Source organism: Aulonocara stuartgranti, assembly GCF_965226115.1.
Source record: "Aulonocara stuartgranti genome assembly, chromosome: 16".
In the NCBI taxonomy this organism is placed as follows: Eukaryota; Metazoa; Chordata; class Actinopteri; order Cichliformes; family Cichlidae; genus Aulonocara; species Aulonocara stuartgranti.
Window position 1 is genome coordinate 1,215,116 of NC_138952.1, and position 26,104 is coordinate 1,241,219.

The following is a 26,104-nucleotide window of genomic DNA, read 5'->3' on the forward strand; positions in this document are numbered from 1 at the left end:
CTCCTTGTTTGCTGGTGCTCAAGCTCAACCATCTCCAGACTTTACAGAGAAGGGCTGAAGAAGTTTGCTTTGAGCTGAAGGCATCTCTGCATGTGAAAACCTTGAATTAGATGGGTTAGAGCAGCAGAAGACCACACCAGACAGAAGACTGAAAAATGTGGATGTGAGAATTTGGGATAAACAACATGATGGTTGTTGGATTCAGGCTGTCGCTGATGGTGTAATAATGTGGTGGATATTGTTTTTCACATGGTGCTCAAATAATCTGGTTTCTTGAACGCGAGCTCGCAGCCTCCACAGTTATCAGATCTCCCACGGAGCATCTTTGGGATTCGGTGGAATAGTACGAAGCTGTCACATCAACATGGATTAAAATCTCTGAGGAATGTTTCCGGCACAGCGTTGGATCGATGCCCCAAAGTGGCAGCTCTGAGGGGAAAAGAGTGTCCATCCCAGAAAAAGCAAAGTGTACCTAATAAAGTGTCCAGTAGTCAGTATTGAGACTACATATCAGTCGATAAGGTTGTTGTTGTAACCCAGCTGTTGGGGCTGCGCTTCCACAGGCTCCGCTGGTTTAGAGACTTATTCCTCATGAAGAAAGCAAAACAATGACGGAACGGTTTTACTTGCTAGCAATGGCGGCCGGTCGGTGTCTCACACTCTAAGTCCAACCACAGACGACCTCGACTCCGGCCTCCGCTTGCCGCCTTTTATTGAAAACAGTTACAGTACACACAAGCACCTCCCATTGTGACCCTATGGTCACAAAAGATAAGGCACTATGTGTGTGCATGTGTGTGTATGCATGTGCGAGAGTGTGTGTGCGTCCCTGTAATAACACGCTGCAGCCTCCCCCAGCGTCCAGCAGGCTGGAGATGCTCAGAGACAGAGGAATGTCTGCTGCTTGAACTAAGACTTACAAATTTAAGTAACACAATGACAACATTTAACAATTTGACTCCAACAACAACCATCTCCCTTTTTTATTATTACGCCTAGGTTCCAGTGCACAGCATGACAACTAATGATAACCGCTCACCCACGGTGCTGATTGGCTAATCATTAGTCCTCCCGCGGTGCTCATTGGAGCAGATCTTTCTGCATCCCAGAAACTCCAATTTCACGTCACGATGCCAAAGACGTGAACTGATTCCGAGGACTGGAAATATTTGTGAAGTGTTTGAAAAGATCCTGAAAAAATGATGCAGAGACGTTAAAGCAGAACACGGAGAAATGTTTCAAGTTCAAATCAGTTAAATTCAGATCTTCTCGTCTCTCCTGCAGCACAACGTCCTGCTGCTGGGAAGCAAACGCTGTTTCCTCCTCACAGTAGACTTGATATAAGTGTTGCCGTTCCTGCTGAGATAAACACATGTGTGTGATTGGAGCCTATTGTGTGCAGCTCTGAACTAATTTTCTTGTTTGCACACAGCAGGGAGAGTTGGTAATAATTTACTGAAAATTGTAAGCTAACCTTGTTTTAGCCTCCTTACAGGTGCTGTTATCTAAAAACACTCGTTTCTGTTAAGTGCATCTCAAAGCCTCTCATACAACACCTTTTCTGTTTGAATATAGCTAATCTTTGCTAAAGTAATACCAACCACCAGTTTAGAAGCAAGCGCTAGACAAATAATACATGATTTTATCATTTTAATACTACTAATAATAATAATGTTACCTTTGAAACCTGAATATTCAAACATCAGGACCAAACATGACTGAGGGCTGAGGTACAGTTAGAACAATAATGAAAATGATGGTGTGCCAACAGAAATAATATATAGAATAAAACATCTAAAGACAAAAAGCCTCTGTGTTTGGACCACAGCATAAAAGCAAATATCCAAAAACACATCAGTTAAGATTATTTTTCATATGTAGAAGTTAAATGTTAATATGTGCTGTCAAATTATTACTTAAAGCAGTTCAGATGTCTTAGTACCAACTCAGTATTAGCAATGTGTACTTAATAAAGTGTCAGAGTACATCATGAACATATTCAGCCATCATCCTCTGCTGTAGAGTTATCGCCATCTTGTTTTTGGAGGCAGATTTAAGCACATGAGCGACGAAGTGCTAATGTTTGCTAGCTGCTCCTGCTCCGTGTGTGGGAGGGACACAGACACATAATTATCGGTAAGATGCTTATGAAATGATAATAGAATTTAACTCACGGAAAACCCGGCATCCTTGTAGGTCTGTCGGTGAAATGAATACTAAAGCAAGAGTTAGAGGGGTACAGCTCTACGGCCCACACCCTCAGCCAAGTGGGCGGCTGCACCCACCTGATCCAGCGAGCTGGGATATGCCCCATCTTACTGGTGAGAGGTACCCCAGGTCAGATCCATCGCAGATACGGTGTTAAGAAATCTGAAAACCTAAAAATGGGAATGTCTCCTCTTGGGATGGGAACGTGCTGTACACCTGGAGGTAAACATGTTTACTCTGTTTACCTCCATCCTTTTTCAGAGGCAACCCGAGCATCACAAACGAACTTAAATTCACGACACATTTTCTTCCACTCATTGGTTTTAGAGACAAACGATCAACAAAAACTCGCTGCCGTTCTGTCCTGTTGGCTGGCAGCAGCACAGCGTTGTCTTCTTATGGATGTAGGCGACTTCACCTTCACATGAGCTTTGTGTTTTGACAGAATCTTGTGTGTTTTGATGCGCCCTTGAGTGTGATGTGAATTTGAATGTGATCTGTACAAAGACTCGCCTGTCAGGAAGAGAAAGATGCAGACTGACACAGAGATGATTTAAGTCTACCATTCCCTTTCAAGTCAGCTCCTGAATCACGCACACACACACACACACACACACAGAGCGTGATCATTGCATCGACACAGTTTACACCCGTGTAGCCACAGAGCTGCTCTGCTGCTGTTCCTCACCTTCAGAAACCAGCGTACACGCACATCGTCTCTGCACATTCATATGTTACGGTTCATATGTTACAGTTCATATGTTACAGGTCATATGTTACGGTGAATATGTTACAGGTCATATGTTACAGGTCATATGTTACAGGTCATATGTTACGGTTCATATGTTACGGTTCATATGTTACAGGTCATATGTTACGGTTCATATGTTACAGGTCATATGTTACAGGTCATATGTTACGGTTCATATGTTACAGTTCATATGTTACAGGTCATATGTTACGGTTCATATGTTACAGGTCATATGTTACGGTTCATATGTTACAGGTCATATGTTACGGTTCATATGTTACAGGTCATATGTTACAGGTCATATGTTACGGTTCATATGTTACAGTTCATATGTTACAGTTCATATGTTACGGTTCATATGTTACAGGTCATATGTTACAGGTCATATATTACAGGTCATATGTTATGGTTCATATGTTACGGTTCATATGTTACGGTTCATATGTTACAGTTCATATGTTACGGTTCATATGTTACAGGTCATATGTTACAGGTCATATGTTATGGTTCATATGTTACGGTTCATATGTTACGGTTCATATGTTACAGGTCACATGTTACAGGTCACATGTTACGGTTCATATGTTACGGTTCATATGTTACGGTTCATATGTTACAGGTCATATGTTACAGTTCATATGTTACAGTATATCTAAAATGAACATTCTACATATAACATATGTTAGCATCACTGCCACTGAGCTAGCCTGTGTCAAACGTTTATATTATTATAAAACATCTATTAAAGTGTCCTGACACAGAACATTACACCAGTGCAGGCTTCTTTAACACAACTCGCTAACTGACGCACACCAACACACTCACAGGCAGCCTCCCTCCTCTGAGTTATTGTCATTTAAGCCTGTAATGCTGGGAGTCACCCGCTGTGTGGGAATTCAAAGGAGAAACAGTCCATATCGACTGGTTTGTGCGAGGGGCCTGTTCTCTGTGCTCCATGGATCTCCATAGGTCACAGGATAGATTTTTCTTTTAGGTTTGGCGGCTCGGTGTGGGTGCACGAGCACAAAAGGCTCAAGAAAGCTTAAAGTTTTTGCTATTTCGTCTTTTCTGTCTTCTTTCCTTTAGTGATAGAGGTCCATTGATTGGACGCGACGACAGAGAAGCTACAATATCTGCTGCTAAACGCCTTTAAAGCTGTTTTTATAGACCCGTCCTAACCTGACATGAACTTTATAATTTCATTAGTAACATGTGAGCGAACAGTGCTGTGAAGTCTTTGGTTCTTCTTCTTATTGTGGTCATTTGACAAGTTTTAATGTAAGACAGAAATATGACTTTTACAGTGGCTTTGTTCCTCGGCTGTTCTCCAGGTTCTTTACATCCTGGCATCATGTGCTGAGTGTTTTTAGCTCCTTTCGCCTACTTAACGTCTCAGGCATGTGATTTCTCCCTTCAGCAGATCAGGTAGTAATCAGACCCGACTGCGGTGACACTGAACTCAGCTTACGTCACATTTAAACACGGGTCAGGTAGGTTGGTATAGGTACTGTGTTCCCCTAATAAATGAAAAAGCATTTTGTATTTACTCCGGTTCTCTTTGACAGATATTTGTTGTTCTGGAACATGTGACTGCAACAAATATCACAAAAACATAAGAAATCAGGAAGTGGGCAAATACTTTGTCCCACCAAAGTAAAAGCACAGTCAGTTTATCATTCAGGAACAGCTCAGCTCTTTATGCATACATGCTATAACAATATAAATCTCACACACACACACACACACAGCACCCGCTGGTTAGTCAAGGTCACAGTTTTGTGACGCGTCCTCTGCATCATGTTGGACGTCTGCCACGGTGTCTCATCAAACCGTTAATCTGATAAATTAAAACGGACAGTGAAGCATTTTACAAATCTGCGCCTGATTGCAACGTGCATGAAAGACAGAATATGTAATACAGAGATACTGGCAGGGCCAATTATGATAATTAAATAGCATTTTGTATGAACAGTAATCGAGCTGACTTTGACCATAACCAGCCATCCTCAAATCCACTCGCTGGCACCAGACGCTCATAAAAACACTCTGTGGTCCAACTCATACGTTTCTTAACACACTATAAGAAACGTTTAATGTTTTAATAAACAGTGTTTGTGATTATTGTCACTGATAATCACAGGAACCTAAATATTCTGGTACTAAGGTTTTACAGACAACAATACCTCAAATGTTAGCATATATGCTAGTTTTCTATATAAGGCTGTTGCACGCATGTATAGAGTAAGTAAATGTTCATAACTAAAGTTGGCTTCAGCCCAAAGCCACAGCCGGCCTTTTGAACCATAAACCGAGTCTTTCCTTCCCAGTGCAGCTGATTTCTGCTGCCTGGTTCAACGATTCGCCGTATCGGCTCCACGGCTGCTGCTGTAGATGAGTCTGTATAGAGGGACTGTCTGGGTGGTTCTGCCCTGCTGCTTTCAGAGGACATCTGTGCATGCTATCAGTACGTCTGCCAGCTGAAGCGTTATCCCAAAGCCACGTGTGGATGTTGTTACTGGTAACTGAAGGATTTATAACTGGATCTGCTGAAATAAGCGTAATTAAGTCTGCTTTTCTTCCTTGTGCACATTAAATCGTTCTTCAGTCTCCTGCTCTCTGATTCCTCTCTCTGGGTTTCATTAATACTGAACCCGTATCTCTGATCGCTCTTTCCACTCACAGCGTTTACACATACTGTCATTTTCTTTTTTTCGCTGTGCTGTTAACCAGATGAACACATATTTGATTATGGCTCAGACGATCACCTTGCCCCGAGCTGTTTGCGAGGTGTCATGGGCAGCCACTGACGCTAAACGAGGTGGACAGAAATCTCTTTAGGGAGAAGGGTAGAGCAAAATAGCCGGGCACATCATAGCACAGGTTTTGTAATGAGACATTACAGCTCATGTGCTCGTGAAATCGCAGCAGAGCTAACGCTGCGTGCAGCAGAGAAAATGCAAACGAGCTTTGTTGGTAGAAAAGGTGAAAACCTCTCCGCTGACTCAAACTTCAGCAGTAAATATTTTGTCCAATAGATTCTTTGTTTTCAGTTCTTGCTTGATAAGAAGGACAGTCGTGGCTCTGGCTGCATGCCTGCTTTATAATAACCAGACGTATGAGAGTCGTTGCAGGGCTGCTTGTTTCTCAGCTGCACTGCGGTGTGCTGACACATGCTGGCAACACAGCGCACAAACTGAACAAACTGTAGTGATTGAATAACTGCTTGTAGTTCTCATCCAACTGGCTCTGTTTCCACGTTGTGTCATTTCTGCCTCCTGCTGGTTTCCACCTGCTTTGAAGGATGTTCTCGGGGATTTGACCTTCCTCTGGTGAGCGTACCTGTTTCCTAAACAAGCTGCAAGGAAACAGTAATGTTGTACCCGATCGTTATACCAACTGTTAACTAACTAGCTCACACAGGAGAAGTGCTTTCTAAGAAAAACTGCTAAAAATAATAATAATGGGCTCGACAGGGTTATTTCTGACAGCATGAAGACGCTGAACGGCGTCTTTTTATGATGCATCGCCGGCACCACACACTGATAAAAACACTGTTTCTGAATGTTGTTTCCCTATGAACCTGGGTGCTCCAAGGTGAGAGAGGTACAGTTTGTCAGCAGCCAGCAGAGATTACAGTGCACGTCTTCGTTCACATCCAGTCGTCCCGTATAACTGGATCTGACGTTGCTCCATCTGCCTGTGCTGTGGTGATGTTCTGTCGTTCAGCTGCTGTGCAGCCACGTTTCCTTTAGATACGTTTTCAAGTAAACAACAAAACAACAGTTTCACACTGCACACACACCACCAGGAACAGAGGCTACTGTCAGCCTGAAGCCCTTTATTCTGTGTTGCACCTCAGACTGTGCAGCAGCGCAGCAGTTAAACCTGGACGTGTGCTGTTGTTGTGTCTGTAAATAAACCTGAAGGTTTGGCTCATCATCATATCTGCTCCATGCTTATGTACTGATTGGATGTCCTGTCTGCCTGCACTCACTGCACACCCACAGAAACTCGGTGCTCTTCCTTGACTCTGTGGTGTCACCAGACTGGGCCGACCTGGGGTGGACTGCTACTGTCAGCATGAGAGCGGAGCTGCTGTTCTTCAGCTGCAGTTTCTCATCAATGAGGTAAGCCACAATCTTTGAGGCTTTTTAGTTCTTTTTATAATATTTGGAAACCCGGAGCTGTGCTAATAACAAGTTATAACTTTGTAGCTTTAATGATGATTACGAAACGTTTTTAGTTCTTCAGTAGAACTAACAATGAAGCGATGACGGTGGTGATAACAATCACCTTTAACTACCCCGGAGATTGTTAGCATGGTAGCTAGGTTGGGTTTCCTTTATTATGGGATTCATTGATAATGAAATAAAGTCACAATAAGAGTGTAAAGCTCCGGTCTCATCAGTCACCACCAGTGTTGGTCAAGTTACTTGAAAAAAGTAATCAGTAACTAATTACTGATTACTTCCCCCAAAAAGTAATACAGTTACTTTACTGATTACTTATTTTCAAAAGTAATTAGTTACTTAGTTACTTAGTTACTTTTTAAAAACACGATTTACACCCTGAGTAGGTGATAAAGTGATAGATCTTTCAGCCCAATTCTACTTTTTCTGCATAATCCATCATACAAAATGTAATCAAAGGGAAAAGTCTCTTTTTAAAACTCGTTTTATTGGTTTTAATCTTTTAACTTTATGCATCAAGCAAATATTAAATTATCTGCAACATTCTCTGACTGGAAGAAATTAGTTTAACATTTAAACCTATTTTCTGCACATTCCAGCACATAAAATAAAATATTTTTTGTGTTTACACTCAGTCTTTCAAATAGATGCAAGTAAAACACAGCAGAAAATAAATAAAGTCAAAGACTCAGCGGTCCTGTTGCTCTATTTTCACCTGTAAAGCAGGAGTGGGGTAGGCGGAGGGTTACCCTGGTGCAGGTGTGCCGCGGTCAGTGGAAGAATCCGCGAGTTTCTCTGTGAGTTTCCCATTACGTCATAGCTACTCGGTGCTTGTTGGAAGTTTAGGGGTTTTTTTTCCACTGTAAAAAGAAGTTTTCTTCCCACGCACAGCGGACACTAATGTTTTTGTCACTTTTTATGGAATCAAACTCAAAGTAAGGTCAGTACTTCCACGCTTTAAACGCTGCACGCTCATACTCTCTCTGCACTCGATATATGATCCACTGTTGATCTGCACACAGCTGTTGTCACGAACGTCGCACTCGCTTACGTCACTGTCATGAGACATTCTCGCAAAAAAATCACGGTTTTAGTAACGCAGTAACGCAGCGTTCCTACGGGAAAGTAACGGTAATCTAATTACCGTTTTTGCAATAGTAATCCCTTACTTTACTTGTTACTTGAAAAAAGTAATGGGATTACAGTAACGCGCTACTGCCCATCTCTCGTCACCACACTGTGTTTTCTCACACAGTGTTTGGTTGACTGGACCTTTATAAGGGCCACACACGCTCAACTGTTCACGGAGCATCTGATGCAGGCAGGACTTCTGGAAAGCTTTGTGTCAGCAGAAGACTTCAACACTGCAGTGTATGATGATCTTTTACAATGGAAGCTTTAATACCATATAACAACCAGTCATATTATACTTTATGCATAGTGTGCATTTTACAATTGTGTAAATGAAGATTTAGTTGAATTCATTTGCAGGCTGATGGTCGTGACATTTATAAGTAAACATGATTAACTCTCAGTTAACTGATCTTTGAGTGGCAGCAGCCAAAACACTGCACATGTCACTGTTTTAAATGAAGGATCATTGTGAGCAGTGCTTAGTTACACCGATGTGGTTTTTATTCTCTCCTCTTCTTTTCCACCCTGACAAACTGTGGTGTGGGCTTACACGTGACAGTTCTGTGTCATACTGTGCATTTTAGGACTTTAACAGCAGTTTATTGCTGTACTTTCTATAGACAGGTTGTGTGTGTGTGTGTGTGTGTGTGTGTGTGTGTGTGTGTGTGTTTAAGCACCCAAATGTTTTTGTAATAGTGTAAGAGTGTAGCTGAGAGCACGTTACAGCAGTGTGTGGGTTCAAGTGTATCTTGTCATATTAGTGGATTTTTAAAAGCATGAAGTGTGTGTGTGTGTTTTAAAAAATGGTTCGATAAGTATTTGAATAGTAATTCTGTCTCTGCCCAACACTAATATAGAACAGAGGGACCAAAAGGAGACTGAAGTGCTGAAGCATGGACCCTCAGCTTTATATAAACCATCTATAGTCATAGTTAGTTATATGTAACAAAAAAATGGAAGTCCAGAGGTTAAAATAGGACACGCCCCCAAGCTAAGATCCTGTGGGACTTCCAGATACAGACGGACTAAATGGTGACGGCTAACCAACCGACATAGTGGTGGTAGACAAGCAGAGGAAGACGGCCGTAGTGATCGATGTAGTGATACTGAATAACAACGACATCAGGAAGAGGGAACACGAGAAGCTGGAGGAGTACCAAGGGCTCGAGAAGATGTGGAGGGTGAAGGTGACGGTGGTCCCCGTGGTAATCGGAGCACTAGGTGCGGTGACTCCCGAGCTAAGCGAGTGGCTCCAGCAGATCCCGGGAATAACATCGGAGATCTCTGTCCAGAAGAGCGCAGTCCTGGGAACAGCAACAACAATAACAACAAAAACAACAACAGAAAAGCGCTATATAAATGCGATCCATTATTATCATTATTAACAACAACTTTATTTATAAAGCGCTATCAAACAAAGTGCTGAACAGTTATTTGAAGATAAATAAATAAAAGCAATACAATTTAAACGCATAAGATATGGTGAACATGTAAGTCTTTAACTTAGCTTTAAAACCTCCACAGAGCAGCCTGCCTAATATCTTGAGGGAGGTTGTTCCACAAAAATGGGGCACAAAATAAAAAAAGCATGCTCCCCAGTCTCCAACAACATCGGAGATCTCTGTCCGGCAGAGCGCAGTCCTAGGACCAGCAGAGATACTGCGCAGGATCATCAAGCTCCCAGGCCTCTGGAAGAGGACCCGAGCTTGAAGGGTAAACCGCCTGCAGGGGCGAGTGGGGGCTTTTTAATTGGAGATCCCTAAGGACATTTATTGTCTTTTTTATTTTTAGTTTTAAACCATCTTCACTGTGTTGAGTGGATTAAAGCCAAATTTGTCAAAGAATGTTTTTTTTACTTATTTTTTTTAATTGTGGTGTCAATTCATTAAATCAGCCTAAAATGGCTAAGTTACAGCAATCCATCCACATTAGTCCCTTTGGACAAAAATGTCCACATTGAAACCCATTATAAACGCTATTTTTCACGCCAGAAAATTTACGGTCAAATCGAAAGTCAGGTCTCCAGCTTAGGTTTCGTTTTGGACTACAGGCCTTAGACTTGTAATTTTTTTATTTGTCCACCGGGTGGCGCCCTTGCTTCACATTTGACCTCTGCTGGAAAACAGCGGGCTGCTTGGACAGACCTGCCGGAAATGACGCCTCTTTTCCGGCGTGCAGCAGCGGATTCGCCCGCTGATCGTGCGGACCATTTTTCGGTCCCTAGGACCATGAGAGGGTGCATTTTTTTTTGTAGTCAACAGGAAATGACGTATTTGTTGTCACGTGGTACCGGAAGTGTGCGCTGGAAAAAGGAGTCCGACGCAACATGCCCCGATCATCGTCGCGAGTTAACCCGGGAGAATGCACTCATTTCGGCCTCGACGAGCAGCATTTGCCGCCTGGAGACCATTTTCTGGTTCTGGAAAAAAAAAAAAAGGCGATCGAAATGACTCTTGGTGCCAATCTTTAGTCCATCTAAAGGCCTAATTATAATAACAATCAAATATTACTTCAAATGTTTTTTTGGGAAAATATTTAGTTTTTTAGTTTTTTTTTTCGTTTTTTTGTAATTTAAAGGGTTAAAACAACGAAAATATAATTAAAACTTTATATGAATATTTCAGGGAGAAGTAGTTTTAAAAGACTGACCAATTTAAAGTGAAAAAAAAAATTAATATTTAATATTTTTATTGCACTTTTTGGGCGTGGTCGATAGTGTGCATTTTATGAAATGCGCTCCTGGAAAAAAAATAAAAGGCGATCGAAATGACTCTTGGTGCCAATCTTTAGTCCATCCAAAGGCCTAATTATAATAACAATCAAATATTACTTCAAATGTTTTTTTTTTTAAATATTGAGTTTTTTTGTTTTTGGGGGCTAAAAAAACAGGGCGCTCATGAAGTAAAACTGGGATTTAAAGGGTTAAAACAACGAAAATATAATTAAAACTTTATATGAATATTTCAGGGAGAAGTAGTTTTAAAAGACTGACCAATTTAAAGTGGAAAAAAATATTAATATATAATATTTTTATTGCACTTTTTGGGGAATGGACATTTATGTCCATTAGGGATCAAGGTGGATGTCTTTTTTAGGGATCTCCAAGGGTTAAATATATATATAGTGTTCGTGAATATTTGTAAGTATCAGTGCTCTTGACAACATCCTGAATCCACAGAGGACGCTTTCAGGACTGTAAATACAGATGAGTTACTTTAAGATGCAGACCAGCAAGATCGAAGGACGGATCACATGTTCCTAGAAGACAGCAGACACAGTTTTTTATCAGCTAAAACAAGATTAAATTATAGCAGAACGATGGGAAGAGACGGGGATGGAGAAAGATCAGTGCTCGTGATCCACGTTAAAGCCCATCATCTGTCAGAGGCAGAATCACTCAAATGCTGCAAAGCTCATAGGCAGCACTTCACACACAGAAGACCAAAACCAGAGTGAATCAGCTGACTCCTCACTGACGTTAAAATCATCCAGATATATGTTTTAATCGTGCAGTTACTTTTTGTCCCCAACCAGCTGAAATCCACCAGGTTTCTTCGTCTTCAGCGGGATTCAGAAATGAATTTTTGCTCATAAATATGTTTGCATGGTGTAGCACGCACTCTATGTTAATGCTCCCTCACTGACTGCAGGTCCTCCCATCGCTTGACAGAGTGGATAATAGCAGTGCTCCATGTCAGAACCCTCTCGTGGACTCGGTGCGTGGGCTGCCCTGGTTGGCTCGTGCATTCAGACCTGATCTTGACACTCAGTGAGGTGTAATGACTTCTCCCCATTAGACACGCAGCACCAACCCACAAACGAGGCCACTTCTCAGGTACTCGAGAGCGCTGCATGCACGAAGAGCGTCTTTGTCCTCTAGCACACAAACCCCCACACACGTCATGTCTTTTATTACTTAGTAATTTCGTACCATCCTCGTGGGCCTCTCGCTTCGTATTTGATGAGCAAAAATATTTATAGATTATTATTTGGTGGCACTGTCAGTGGAGGGTATGAATGGGCTAATTAATGTGTGCGTTTCTCTATTCTGAATTCATTATTATGTTTAATGAATAAAACATGTAAAGAGGCTGGTTTGGTGCCGGAGTCGGGGCAAAGAGAGCAGAGTGCTAATGTAAGAAAAAGGCGATTATTGAGCTGAGCAGGGACCGAACGCGACGCGTGGTTTTGTGTTTAGGTGTAAACGTACAGCAATGTGCTGAATTCTGGAGTCACCCCTCATTTCTTCTTCTCTGCTTCACAGCACACAGACTTCAGTCATGTTATGAACGGGTCAGTAGCAGAGGTCTCCAAGGTTGTCTTCGCACTTTGGTAGCTTGATTTGCTTGAACCAGTGTTAACGTGTATCTGTCATCATTCGATCTTATAAAAAAGCCAAAGACAATACGATGACGTGTTTTTGGTCATCAGGCTCACTGCTCCGTACAGAAACTCTCCGAGCTTCAGCTCCCTGCACAGATTATCTGTGTGCCTGAGGCGTGCCACGCCATGACCTCAATGTGCTTCTTCTTTAGCCGCTCCTTTGTTGCCCTGGTGGTGAGTTTTGGGTCACTGTCGTACTAACAGACCCATCCTGTCAAGTTTGCTGTGTGTGGCAGCAGGAACGGACCCAAAACTGCTGAACGCCAGAAATACAAAACTAACTAAGCTGAGAATACACATGAGACTAAACAGGCAGAACACACGGCCGGGAACGAGGAAGAATCAGACCCTCAATACAAGAGGGGAGCAGGGCAAAGAGGAAACATCTGGGAAACACAGCCGGCACTAATCCAAAAGACGAGAGGGGGGGAGAGGAAGACATGAACAGGATCAAATACTAACTAAGAAACTAGGAAATACAAGATACAGAAAGTAAGGCTTCAGAACATCGTAAAACCAAAGCAGTGGGTCAGTGACTCAGGTAACACGTCCATAACCACTCTTCAGTACTGTGGCTGAGGGAGGCTCAGGTCCAACATTTTGTGTCACGCGTCTCAGAAAAGCAGCCCCAACCACGATGATGTTGTACGAGTCACATCATTCGCTCCTCTTCCTCCAAACACAGCAGGTCGAGCTGACGCCAAAGAGCTCGATTGTGACTGGGCTGAAATGCTTCTTTTACTCGGTGACGTGGGGGTTGATATTCACTCCTTTAAATTAAAATACATTTGTAATCAGACACCGCTCATTTCTTTGTAAGTGAGCGAACATTATTCCCCTCACTGCTGCTCTGAACGGCGTCGGGTTTAACGTGCTCCACAGTTTGCTGAGTTCAGCTCTGTTTTTTCACTTTTCAGGGAGTTCCTCTGAAAAGTGTTGATTAATGTCAGGCCATGATGAGGCTTAGATATTGATTAGTTAATGAACGATTAGTGTGTACTGTGATGAGTGTCTTAATAGTCATTCCTACTGACCAGATCAATACAGACAGACAAAAGATGAAAGGTTCTGGTGGATTTAAGCAGATCCTTTGTTTGTCTCTGTTCTTGCTTTTTGAAAGGAGCTGCTATCTAGACTACGGGGCTCATCCTCACCTGGTTTTGAGTACAGGTAGAGATACGTGCACCAAGAGATGTTCTGATGTCTTTCTGTGTAATTTCTCTTGGCACGGCTTTCATTTCCACCCATGCCGTTCACTGTACTTGTGCCTGGTTATCTTCCCTTTGTTGCCATCAAGACATCAAGATAATTGACGACAGGCTTTCACCCTGTCTGCCTCGCTTCTCTCTTCTCCCCGTCTGGAGTGATTTCTTCATTAGCGGCTGTTCCACCTCACTCTGTTTTGCTCTCTCCTCCTCTGCCTTCTCCGTTCTTGGCTGCTCGAAAAACTTCCCTGCTGCCCTTTGACAATTATGAAGTGCAGTGATTCTTCAGGAGTGTTCATGAAACATGATGTTGAGCAACTCTAGCAGTGCTATGTTGCATTGCAGTGAAACCCAAGCACATCACACGTGCCTGTTGTCAGCATGTAAGGATCAAAATGCATCAACTGACAGAGTCGAGTTAAACTGAGCACCCTGTTGGTTTGTTACTACAGTCAGGAGGCTGCAGCACGACCAGAGTTACTGTAACTCTGTGCGGTGGACTTGCAGTCTAGCTGCCTTTGAAATGTTTGAGGATGAAATCTGTGACCTCTCACAACTTTAGTGCCTCGAGACAGAGAAGGAACAGCAGCGAGTCAGTCTGCTGTCAGTCTGCAGTTTGTTGATGATGATGTTTCGATTCACTGTGACCAGAGAAGATCTGCTGTCATCACAGAAGTTCACATGAACTACTTACATTCAGCGTTCGTCCAGAACCGCGTAGATTTGAAACACAAATTCGACATTCCCGGTGATGCAACGACAAAAACACAAAGGCACTCAAAGGTTACAGAAGCAATACAACCACAATACAGCCAGTTTAGTTTGCACTTACTGCTACAGGCTGACTCCAGGTCATGCCAAAAGCTGGTATCCACAACGACTTGCAACAAAATGCAGTGAAACCTCCCATTGTTCCCATTGTTCCCAGTCACAGGGAGGTTGCTGTCCTATTTTTACTACTGTGTGACCGAGCCATTACCTCAGCTGATCCACTGAATTCATACTGTGGTCACTGCTAACTCAGCAAACACTTATTACAATCTCACTCAATGGCAAAGGATTTTGCACCTTCCTCCCCAGGACCAGCAGACATCCAAACTGCAATATGTCATTTTTAAAACGTGCACAAAAAACATTAGAGGTGCTTTTATCACAAAAAGAAGCTTAAAGCTGAACACAAAGTAAATTACATGCAGTGCAGAAAAAACAGCACAGCTGTGCTGAACCACCAGTACAGTACTTACAGTGTTTTCTGCTGCATACTGGGAGAGATGGGTGATTAGTGGGGGGGGCATCACTGTCTCAGTCAGCATAGTTAAAATAATCTTTAAGCTTCAGACCGTGTTAAGAATCAGCCAGAGCACTGAATCACAGGTTTACTGGGGTTTAAATGTCACTAATCTTACGCAACAATGTTACCATATAAAGACAAAATACAGTATTTAAATCAAGTTTAAAAAGTCCAGCTACAAATAAGCAAATACTCAGCGTCTCATTAACACGCAAGAAACTGAAGCTCGTGTGCATCACATAGATTATTGTTTCACGTTAGAGCAAAAGAACCGCCTGATCTGAAAGAATCAGGACAGACGTGATTTTGAACAGTTACTCGAATCATTTAAGAGAAATAATGGCACGAACCGACACACGCACGCACGCACGCACGCGCACGCACACACGCACACGCACGCACACACGCACACACGCACACGCACGCACGCACACACACACACATGCTTTTGATTTTACTTTCACTTAATGAAACGGTGCCACTCTAACAGGGACATTATTATTCCAGAACAGTGATTGCAGAAGTAGTCAGGTTGCAAACATTGGAAACATTATCTTCACTTGTGGAAGCTGTTTCAGAGCAAAACTAAGTGCAATTTAATGGGCAATTAGCAAGTCAGTGTGAGGCCGTGTTAATCCCAGTGGGATGGAATTATATGATGTGCAAGACACGAACGACTTCAATCCAAAGAAAAGCTCTCGGTGAGATTATGTAAAAAGAAAAGAGGCTAATATATTTATACCGTCTCTCCATGCGGGGCGGGGAGACGTGAAATAACATAGAAGATTATTTTCATTATTTCTCTCCATGTACAGGCTCAGTAGTAGCTGTAACCTGTAAAAGTCAAGGCCTTTAATCCTCACAGATACGCTTTCACAGTTTTCTTAATGCTTTCATTGTCTCGCTGTAATTGGTGGAGAAAATCACATTTATGAGTCATTTTTGAAAAATAGAGAAAATCAAATCATGTGTGCTATGAAGGCGATGCTCCACCTTATGGTCACCACTGCCTGCTTCTGTCTGTGATGCTGCGACTGTGTTTCAGTGGAAAGTTGGACAAACAAATATCTGATTGGGTTCATGCAGAGCCCAGATGTGAAGGTGTGAGGACAGTAAGCAGATGTTTGGAGATGGGCTCATGTTCATGCAGTGGCTTTATTATGACTGCCCTGCAGAGTCTGTGTATGAGCAGTTCTTGCTGTGCAGAAGGATTACAGGCTGTGTCTTTTCTGTCCTCCAGGGGGCGCTGGTCTCAGCCTGTGCAGACGACACGTTGCACTTGTGGAATCTGCGCCAGAGGCGGCCGGCCATCCTGCATTCACTCAAGTTTAACAGAGAGAGGTATGCACACACTCGCACATAAAATCTGTATAAAAAGATGGACATAGGCCTCATGATGTCATCCTTTGGTAAGCGAATCAGCTCGAGCTGAGTGTTTGTGTGTACACTTCAAACTCACTGATCCTCCTCTGAGGATCATGATTTATTAACTCTGTGTTGTATCATTACGTCTAAAAACAGCAGAGGCATAGAGGTGGACACCTTCTCACCCAGAGCGGCTCCGATGGTCTGTAGCTACATCCCATCCCAGCAAGCATGTGCTGGTTAGCAGCCTCAGCTGTGGCATCAGTATCCAAAGCCAAACAGCAGAGTGTGGGTGCTTAGAGGAACAGCCTTACCACTTTGGCTTTCTTCACAACTGAACTGAAAATGTGTCCGTTACACCAAACGTGACCTGACACGATGTCTCCTGCAGAAAAGCGGATCTGTTGCACGCTCTGGGGTCATGCTGGCTGCGTCCTAAAGATGGAGAAGCAGAGTGTTGTTCAGATGTAGGACAGAACTCTGATGCTGGCTAAAAGCTCTGCTCCACCTCAGCCGATGACCCCCGCGACACCACGCCCCTGCCACAGCCGACTCGTTTCACATTTGATCACCTAAACCCTGAAAACCACATGAAGCAGTGTTTACACGGTTATAGCAAACAGGCTTCTGCACCTGTGCAACACTTTAAAAACACATTGCTGATGACGGCCTGGGTCGAACAGCAGTCAGAGAGCTGAATCTGGTGTCTTTGCTCCTCTTCTGTTTCAGAAGTCATCGTTCTGGTGGGGTGGGGGTGATGTGGGTGTAACAGTACCTGCTCGATGTCTTGATTGCGTGTCAGTGTCTGTACAGCTTCCATATTTCACACCTCGTGCCAGTCTCAGAAAAGAGAGGGCTGAGACGCCAGCTGCAGCTCCTGCAACACTGGACAATACTGGCTGATTATCTGCAGGAAGGTCAAAGCCAGCAGGCGTTACTTGGTACAGACTACGTTTCCTCCAGCTGGTACAAATGTGATCAAGTCCTATGTTCATTGAAGCAGGCTGAGTGTGTTCTGTGTGTCTTGACTTCTGGCTCAGCTCGTTGGTTTCTGAATGGAGAAAGAGATTCCCATCCTCGGCTCGCTTGTTTTTCCATTTTTCAGCCCCTTCTGTCTATTGGCTCTTTGCTTTTTCCCATCAGCAGCACATTTTCTGCTCTCTGCCATTAAACATTAATGCCAAACAATGGCCTCTGGATGCTGATGCTTGGTTTTAAAAACTTTTCCCCCAGTTTCCTCCTCAGGAAAACCTCAAAGGGTCACTCAGTTGATGCAAACGCTGCCTCTGAGTGACCCAAATGGGCAAAATGCTGTGAGCGGCTTAGCCGAGCACGTTCAGACACAGGCGCTTCAGTGTAGCACCGTTCGATTATTCTGATACCTGCAGGCTGCCATTTCTGTCTGCAGGGGGAAAGAGCAGGCTGCTGCTGTAAGGGAGCAGGAATCAGTATGAACGTTTGCTGCACCTCAGCTGCTGTGTTCAAGTTTGCAGTGTCCACGCCAGTGTTGGTCAAGTTACTTGAAAAAAGTAATCGGTAACTGATTACTGATTACTTCCCCAAAGAAGTAATCCCGTTACTTTACTGATTACTTATTTTCAAAAGTAATTACTTAGTTACTTAGTTACTTTTTAAAAACACGATTTACACCCTGGTTACCCTGGTGCAGGTGTGCCGCGGTCAGTGGAAGAATCCGTGAGTTTCTCTGTGAGTTTCCCATTACGTCGTAGCTACTCGGTGCTTGTTGGAAGTTTAGGGGTTTTTCGCTGTAAAAAGAAGTTTTCTTCCCACGCACAGCGGACACTAATGTTTGTGTCACTTTTTATGGAATCAAACTCAAAGTAAGGTCAGTACTTCCACGCTTTAAACGCTGCACGCTCATACTCTCTCTGCACTCGATATATGATCCATTGTTGATCTGCACACAGCTGTTGTCACCAACGTCGCACTCGCTTACGTCACTGTCATGAGACATTCTCGCAAAAAAAATCACGGTTTTAGTAACGCAGTAACGCAGCGTTCCTACGGGAAAGTAACGGTAATCTAATTACCGTTTTTGCAATAGTAATCCCTTACTTTACTCGTTACTTGAAAAAAGTAATCGGATTACAGCGTTACTGCCCATCTCTGGTCCTCGCTGTAGGTGGACCTCCGCTGCTGCATGCTTTATTCCAGACACATAATATTGCGGTCCTGTCAGGATCGTTGGCTCCGTCAGCTTAAATACACACAGTAACCTTCAGCTAACTCTGTGGTTTCTGACGGTGTCTGAGTCGTTAAACAAGTGGAGAAACATTGATAAACGGTCAGAGCCTGTTGAGAGTGCGATGCCACAGATGAGGTCCTTAAATATTTACAGCAGGAAAAAGTTTCCTTTTCATAGCTTTGAACATCGAGCCTCCCTGTTCTCTGTGCGAGGACATTTAGTGAACATAACTCTGTGCTTGCTGTAACTGTATGTAATCATCATTCTCATCCAGCTGCTGGCAGGTTACACTCTTAATACAGGCGAGTGAAGGTAAGACTCACTCTGTTTGCTTCATCTGAGTCATGGAGGCCGTTTTCTCTCTGCTGAAACTTCCCGTAAGAAGCAGGAGAACAACGAGCTGTGAGCCAGAGTCGCCAGCACATCATAACACAGCCAGGAAGCGCTGCAGTGTGAACAGTGTGTTACACAGGACAGGAGAGGACTTTGTGCCTGTAACAGAGCCTCAACACAAGTATTTGTTTTAATGCAAAGATATTAACAACTGATTATTTAAGCAGGAGCCTGGAGGTGAGCAGATTTCACTTAGATGCCTCAGACATGGGAGGAGGTGCTCGTGTGTTATTACAGAGTGATGTTGCACTGTTAACACAGCACACTCACTCTGCACGTCCTGTTTGTAGCTGTGGCCGAACATATACAAGCGTTCTTCAACATTATTATGTTTATTTATGAGATCAGGCTCATGGATGTTGGTGGGGCTGGATGTTACCTGCAGCCTGAGAGATGCTGCTGCCTGCTGAATATGTAGAAAGTGATGCTGTGGTTACACTGATGCTGACTGTAAGCCACTGCTTCTGTAATCTAACCCACTCTAATCATTTTATCATGTTTACATCATTCCATCCTCGCATTTGGAGTCTCTGATTGAGCTATTTTTGCAGCTGGCGTCATCGCATAAGAGTCTACGAGTCTTACAGCCTCGCAGCTGTGCGCGATACAGCCAGTCTGCCCACACAGGCTCTGAGCTAAATGTTAGGAGTAATGCTTTGATTCAAAGGTGTTGAAACCCTCTTTCAGCAGCGTCCCACCTGCCTGTCGGTGCGATAAGGTAGGAGGCAGAACCGCTCAGCGGAAGAGCAGCGAGTCACGCTGTAAGACAAAAGGAGAAAAGGGCATCGTGCATCATCCATCACAGGCGCTGCCTTTCCATTTAGCTCTGTGTCTCCAGGCTGCACCTCTGACAGTCAGTGTCCTAATACCTCATCACATAACGCATGACTCAGCAGAGAAACCCGCTCTGTGATGACTGTCGGCCGTCTTAGTAAAATAATAATACGAGCTGATTAGGGCCGCCACAAACGATTATTTTGATAGTCGACTGGTCACCGATTATTTTTGCGATTAGTCGACTAATCAGATCATCATCCATTGGACGTAAAACTACAGCTTATTGCACCAGCAGCATCTGCTCTTCTATAACTATCATTAGCTTACAGCTTTAAGTGTTTAAGGTCTGTGCTAACTAAAAATAAAGACAAGATGATAGTTTATTAAACTTCACCGAAACAATCTGCAAATTTCATTAAAATTTAATAAACTCCTTGCTATCTAAAATATAACAGGACACCGGAGTAAATTCTGGAGCATCTCACACTTCTGATAATCAGCTGTCTGCTTGACGTTTATTCAGCTGTGTAAAAACTATAACTTTAATCTCAGACAAACTGATTTACTCAGGAACAAATAAAATACTGAAAAAAGCCAAACAATAACATTTTAAGTTATCTAAGTGACTCATATATCAGGTTTAACCTGAGTAGCGAAAGACGGCGGTGGGTTTGAAAACGATTTGCCGGGAGTCCGGTGTTCTCACGGCTCTAGTTAGCCTAGCCCCCGGCTAGCTATCGAGCTAGTGGGTAACAGACGTCTCCGAAAACGTCGGAGCGCTTTTGAAAATATGCGGTGTCTTGATAAACTGAGCAGATATTTGAGGTTTACACAGCTACATTCCAGCCTGAAAATATGTTAAACGTTTATTTTGTGACCCAGAAAGAATAATAAGAGTAATATTAAAACTAAGCAGCTGCCGCCATTGTTGGAAACTGCGCTGGGCCGCGCTATGAATTCTGGGACACAGTTTCTTCTTCTTCGGGGTTTAACGGCAGCCGGCATCCTTGTACATGCAGTGCTGCCATCTTCTGTTTCAGTCCGTTATTACACTCTTAAATCCTGCTACTTATTCCTGCGTCTTTCAGGATCTTACAAAGCTTCAAACGACGCGTCGACTATTAAATTAGTCGTCGACGATTTTGATAGTCGACGTAATCGTGACTAGTCGACTAATCGTGGCAGCCCTATTGCTGATATAGGAAGTCGATGTGGGATTCCTGACGTCCTGGTCACTGGTCATGCACAGCAGATGGCGAGGTTACTGGTTCCTGAGATGAAGTCACCAATTTGATTAATCTCTGCATCCGTTTCCTTCGTTAGAAGTATTTATTTGAGCTGCTGCTCTGCCAGCAGCTGAAGTCATGCTTTTCTTCTTTATTCAGATCGATAATTATGATGCTGCATGGTGCCGCTAAAACAAAAGCTTTGATTTTCCTTATATATCTGTATTCATCACTACGGGCCTCCTCCCACTTCCTGTGGTCGTCTCATTTCTTCCACACTTTGTCTTTTATGCGAGCGATTATCTCAAACTGAAGCACTCAGTGCTGAAAGGCTTTTCTAAAGAAGGAGTTTCTTCCTCTGCGTCCACAGGGACGCTATCACGACTCGCTGTGAAACTCCAGGTCTGGTTCTTAAAATACAGCAATTTAAACATTTAATGTCAACATTTTTCAGAATTTGTGCTCTTGGATGGATGTTTGTGTATCCATTCGAAGTAATAACGATGAATAAAATGCTTCTTTAAACAAGGAAATGTACAAATTGGACGTCTGAAGCCTAAATGCTTGTTGTGGGAATAGACGCCTGTGTAATCCTCTGCTGCACACCCCACCTTTCCCCAGGCCAGTTTGAATATCATCATCTCCTCGAGCCCCTTAAATCCTTATTGAATCGCCTGCCCTCTCATTTGTCTTCTGTCTAATAATTCTGCCTTGCTGGGTGGCTGTTGGGCTGATCCGCTCCACAGTGATCAGCATGAGAGTGACTTACTGCTCTGGTCTTTGTTCTCTGCTCACAAAACCAGACGGTGAAGAAGCAGCCTCGCGTCACACAGTTATTTTCTTGTGCAATAACATCATGTGTTATTCAGCAGGAGTGTAAGTGTTTATGTGGTCGTGAAAAACACCTGAAACATCAAAGTAATAATAAAAAATGTTTTTTCCAAACATTAAATTCTGAACAGTTAAAAAAAGATGAAATATTTGTTATCGGCTGTTTCCAGGAGACGCACGTTCACACAGGTTTGCTGATTGTAGGCGACACAGTGTTGTGTGTCATAGATGTGCGTTTCCGGTCTGTGTGCTCCTCCTCCTCGTGTTTCCTGTTTTACTTTGACAGTCTCGTGCGCTACGTGAGTCTCGTCGGTTTCGTTCCTCCGGTCTCGTTGTGCGGTCGCTCCCAGCTGTCTCTCTGTGTGTTTGTTCCTCTGTTTGTTTCTGGATCGTCTGCATTTCCTCTGCCGTTCTTCCCGCCGTGTTTCCAGGTTTCATCTTTAGCTTTTGGTAGTTCCCTTCCTGCCTTTTGTTTTGTAATGTTTGCTGCAGCCCTAAATAAAGGCTCGCTTTTTGTTAACATCCGCCTCCGTTTGTCTGCGTTTAGGTCCGCATCCCCTTCTCTCCACGCTGTCTGTCTTAGCAGACGGGACAGTTTTCAGTAATTCATACATCAAATGTAAAGTTTTGTGCAGAATGATGGTGGGTGTTTCTGGAATGGACCAGGCTAAGCTTGAAGCGAATATCAACAGTGTGAAATGTTACAGAAGACATAAAAAGATCAAGCTTTTACTGCTGGGAGTTTCTGTGAAGTACCATAAGTAGAGTGTTTCTGCCGGACTTGCAGACTGAGGGAAAAAGTTCCTCTCACATGAGAAAAGCAGGAATGTGGGCAATCATACCTGCGTGAAAGGTGCTATCCTGCAACAACACAGTTCTAAATTAAGCCTCGACAAAGGATGAGTCAGGCCGTGACGTCCGTGCATGAGTCAGGCTCTGACTCGTCTGAAGAAGGGAGCTTATCACGGAGAAAATGACTGTGACAGTGACACGGTGTCACATACAGCACACACACACTCCTGCATCAGTTACACTCAGGCAACAAAACACCAGAGAGAAGACTTCAGTGTAATTACCTCACGTCACAGGCTCGCCTGCTCTTACGTTGCTTTTTAAGACATTTCTTATCTTTATATCTTTAAAATGATGTCTTGAGCAGGTTTCACATGGACAACACGTTGGACACATATAAGCACATCAGCATAAGCAGCACCAGGCGTATATTAGTGTCCTAACACTCAGAGACGTGCGTGGTTATGTGTTTGACCCAGAGACGCACAAAGCGTTGTTTGGCTGACGCTCAGCCGGTTTTCCTTCTTCTCTCTGCAGGATCACATTTTGCCACCTGCCCTTTCAGAGTAAATGGCTGTATGTGGGGACGGAGCGCGGGAACACACACATCGTCAACATCGAGTCCTTCGTTTTGTCCGGATACGTCATCATGTGGAACAAGGCCATCGAACTGTGAGTATCTGAGGCTGAAACAGAAGCGGTGCTAAATCGTGAGGATGGTGTGGGTTTACGATAAACGATGAGTTTATTCTGAACGTGCATGCTTAGATCCATGCATGTAAGAGTCGCACTGTCACGGCAGCTACCAGACTTGAGCTTTTCCTCCTTTGGACTTTCCTTAACGCTCCCCAATGACAGCATTTGAGGACCTCCATCTGCCTTTTGTGAGCGGTTCTGACATCTGTAAAGTCGTAGTTTGATCACCATTGGAATATTTTGTTTGTTTTTCCGAGGGAGGCGGTATAGGAAGAGACTTCCTGCAAACACGGTTATTTTGCTCTACAAGCAGGCGTGAAAGAAAAAGCGCTTCAAGGCTGACTGCTAGCAGGCTTTCAAAGGGTCAAGAGTTAGACGTTACCGTTAGATTCCTTCAGTGAAACACGATGTGCACGCTCTTGTGTTTGGTTATTGTGAAACTGACACATGCCCCCGACTGACAGCTCGGCGCCATCAGGCACGCACACGCTGCTCGGCTGCATTGTACGGCCGTTTGTTTTCCGCGGCGTCACCCACCTACGCGCTGCTCTTCTGCTGTTACCCTGACAAGTCCCCTGCTGCAGTGTCAGTCACAAGTCGCTCTTATACCGAGCCATCTTGTTGCCTTGTGACAGTTGAAACTACGGCGAGCAGTCTCGACACGATGTGCGTGCGTGGGAGGTGCTGTCTGCCAATCATCACACAGAGGCAGCGGTTGGGATTTTAGCAGGAAGTTTGGTTTGTTGATTCTTCAGGACAAAGTCAACAAGGACAAGCTCAGCATCCGTTTAAGAACCTGAGAAGTTTGAACTGTTACAGTGAAATAGAAGAAGAAAAGTGTTTCATGTGGAAGGTCGTTGGCTGTCGATGAAGACCTGCTCTGGCTGTAAGGCTGCCCTGCGTGCACACGCAACACGTCCTTTATCACATTCACCTTTTAAATATTGTTGTAATTGGTCTCAGCGCAGGAGGAAAGCGACCGCATGCATGAACACCTCGTGTAGATCGTGTCCTTCTGTGATGAGTTTTTAATTTTGCAGTAGTCTGTGGACCGCAGCGTGACAACGGTCTGATTTGATCACATGACTGTGGTCACACCTGCTGCATGATAACATGCTCAGAGCAGCTGTTTCTCGTCCGTGTGTCCAGTCAGAGTAACACAGGCTCGGTCATATTTGTTTAACTGAAGACTTAAAATATTACCAGTTTATCAGGGTTAGAAAAGCATGCTGAGGCTACGTTACTCCTTCACCTTGATACGTGTACCTCGTTACTGACGTAGGCGGCTCAGGATTGGTTGGTTTTGTTTGGAATGACTCTGTGTGGATTAACCGTCAGCACAGACAGCGTGCAGCATGCAGCCACCTTCACCTGCTCGTGCTTCAGGATTTCCAGGTGACATAATGATGGATAAACACACCGATGTGAATGCGCTACGACTGTGATGCACATGAAACACGTCGTGTAATTAGCTGCAGTTAATGAGGACTGCAGCCACCTGCAGCCTGCGAGCTGTCAGTGTGAGTGAGCATGTCATGTGAACGGGCGTTTTGTTTCCCACAACAAAGAAAGATGAATGTTAAATGCAGTGGGTGTGACTGGTAAATGAACTAGTTCTTATGTGATGTGTTTCTGCTCTAAAAGCACCGTATTCAACGTGCTTCCTCCACCCATTCACACGAGCACTTTGTGCTACGCCTCAGTGCTTTCTGACATCGTACATGTTCACGGGAAAAGTTCATATCTGGTTAATTAAACAGCCAAAAACATGCGAGCCACCAACAACTAAGGCGGGTCACGTTGCCGAATCCGACCGTTTGTTGTTCTGCTTATCCAGTTAAGAGTCACGGCTGAGCTGGAGCCAATCACAGCAGTGAAAAGGGCCGGACAAGCATTCGCTCGCTACTTCACACTTACAGCCAAGCCAGCGTTCTCAGATTAGCTCATGTGTACTTCAGGATAACATAAGAAGATAATACTTGATGAGAAGCTCATTGAGTTGGTCGTTTCTCCTTCGTCGGTCGACTTCTGTGGATTTTCCTTTAGTGAGGACGGAGCTATGAGGCCAGTGTAGGACGTGCAGTGGTTTCCGTCTTTGTCTTGTTTTTCTTCTTCCTCGTCTTCCTGGAACAGTTGCAGCCTGGTGCATACACCTGCCTACAGTACCTGCAGTATAGAAACAGCCTCGTTTTCAGTGTTCTGGTATTGAATCGTAGATCTCGGTGACATCTCTAATGCTTCTATAGAAAAGTGCCTCAACGTGCTGACGCAGCTAAATGTCTGCTGGATCCTCTATAATTAAATATCAGGGAGAGATGGCCTGTAGATAATGGCTCATTTAAGAATAGGTAACTTTCCTTTATGACTTGAGCTGCAGAGTGTACCACAGTCTCAACAACGGGCATGTATTATACACGACGCTGTAATATATTCTGTATTTCCTAACCGTCAGCACTCTTTATCTTCCTGAAGTAGGGTTCATGAACGAGTCGAGAATGAATCTCTTCTCATCAACAGCCGGGGTGACTGGGGACTCGTGTTATTTATCTGGGGAGGATTTCCACGAAGCATGAATAAGGATGAGAGGAGACTTTGTGCAACATTTAGCGAGCGAGGGCGAAGTCTCCTAACCGTGCAAACAGGAGGGTGTGGATCG

General features: G+C 43.8%; 1 protein-coding gene and 1 long non-coding RNA gene across 12 annotated transcripts in view; one reads left to right on the top strand and one right to left on the bottom strand.

Annotated features, from left to right (window-relative positions):
- stxbp5l (syntaxin binding protein 5L) overlaps positions 1-26,104 on the top strand; it is a 127,903-nt gene that overhangs the window by 46,149 nt on the left and 55,650 nt on the right. For all 9 annotated transcript variants that reach the window (XM_082509145.1, XM_082509146.1, XM_082509147.1 and 6 more), the window contains exons 3-5: positions 7,005-7,086; positions 16,403-16,503; positions 23,290-23,424. In XM_082509145.1, the coding sequence (XP_082365271.1) occupies positions 7,005-7,086; positions 16,403-16,503; positions 23,290-23,424 (318 nt within the window). The remainder of the gene's footprint in view (positions 1-7,004; positions 7,087-16,402; positions 16,504-23,289; positions 23,425-26,104) is intronic.
- The window catches only part of LOC309691523, a 40,977-nt gene that overhangs the window by 566 nt on the left and 14,307 nt on the right, over positions 1-26,104 (bottom strand). The window contains exon 4 of one of the 3 annotated variants that reach the window (XR_014272039.1): positions 16,533-16,962. The exons of the other annotated variants lie outside the window; for them this stretch is intronic. This is a non-coding gene — a long non-coding RNA (uncharacterized lncRNA). Of the gene's footprint in view, positions 1-16,532; positions 16,963-26,104 lie in introns of those variants that run through there. 3 annotated transcript variants of the gene reach the window in all.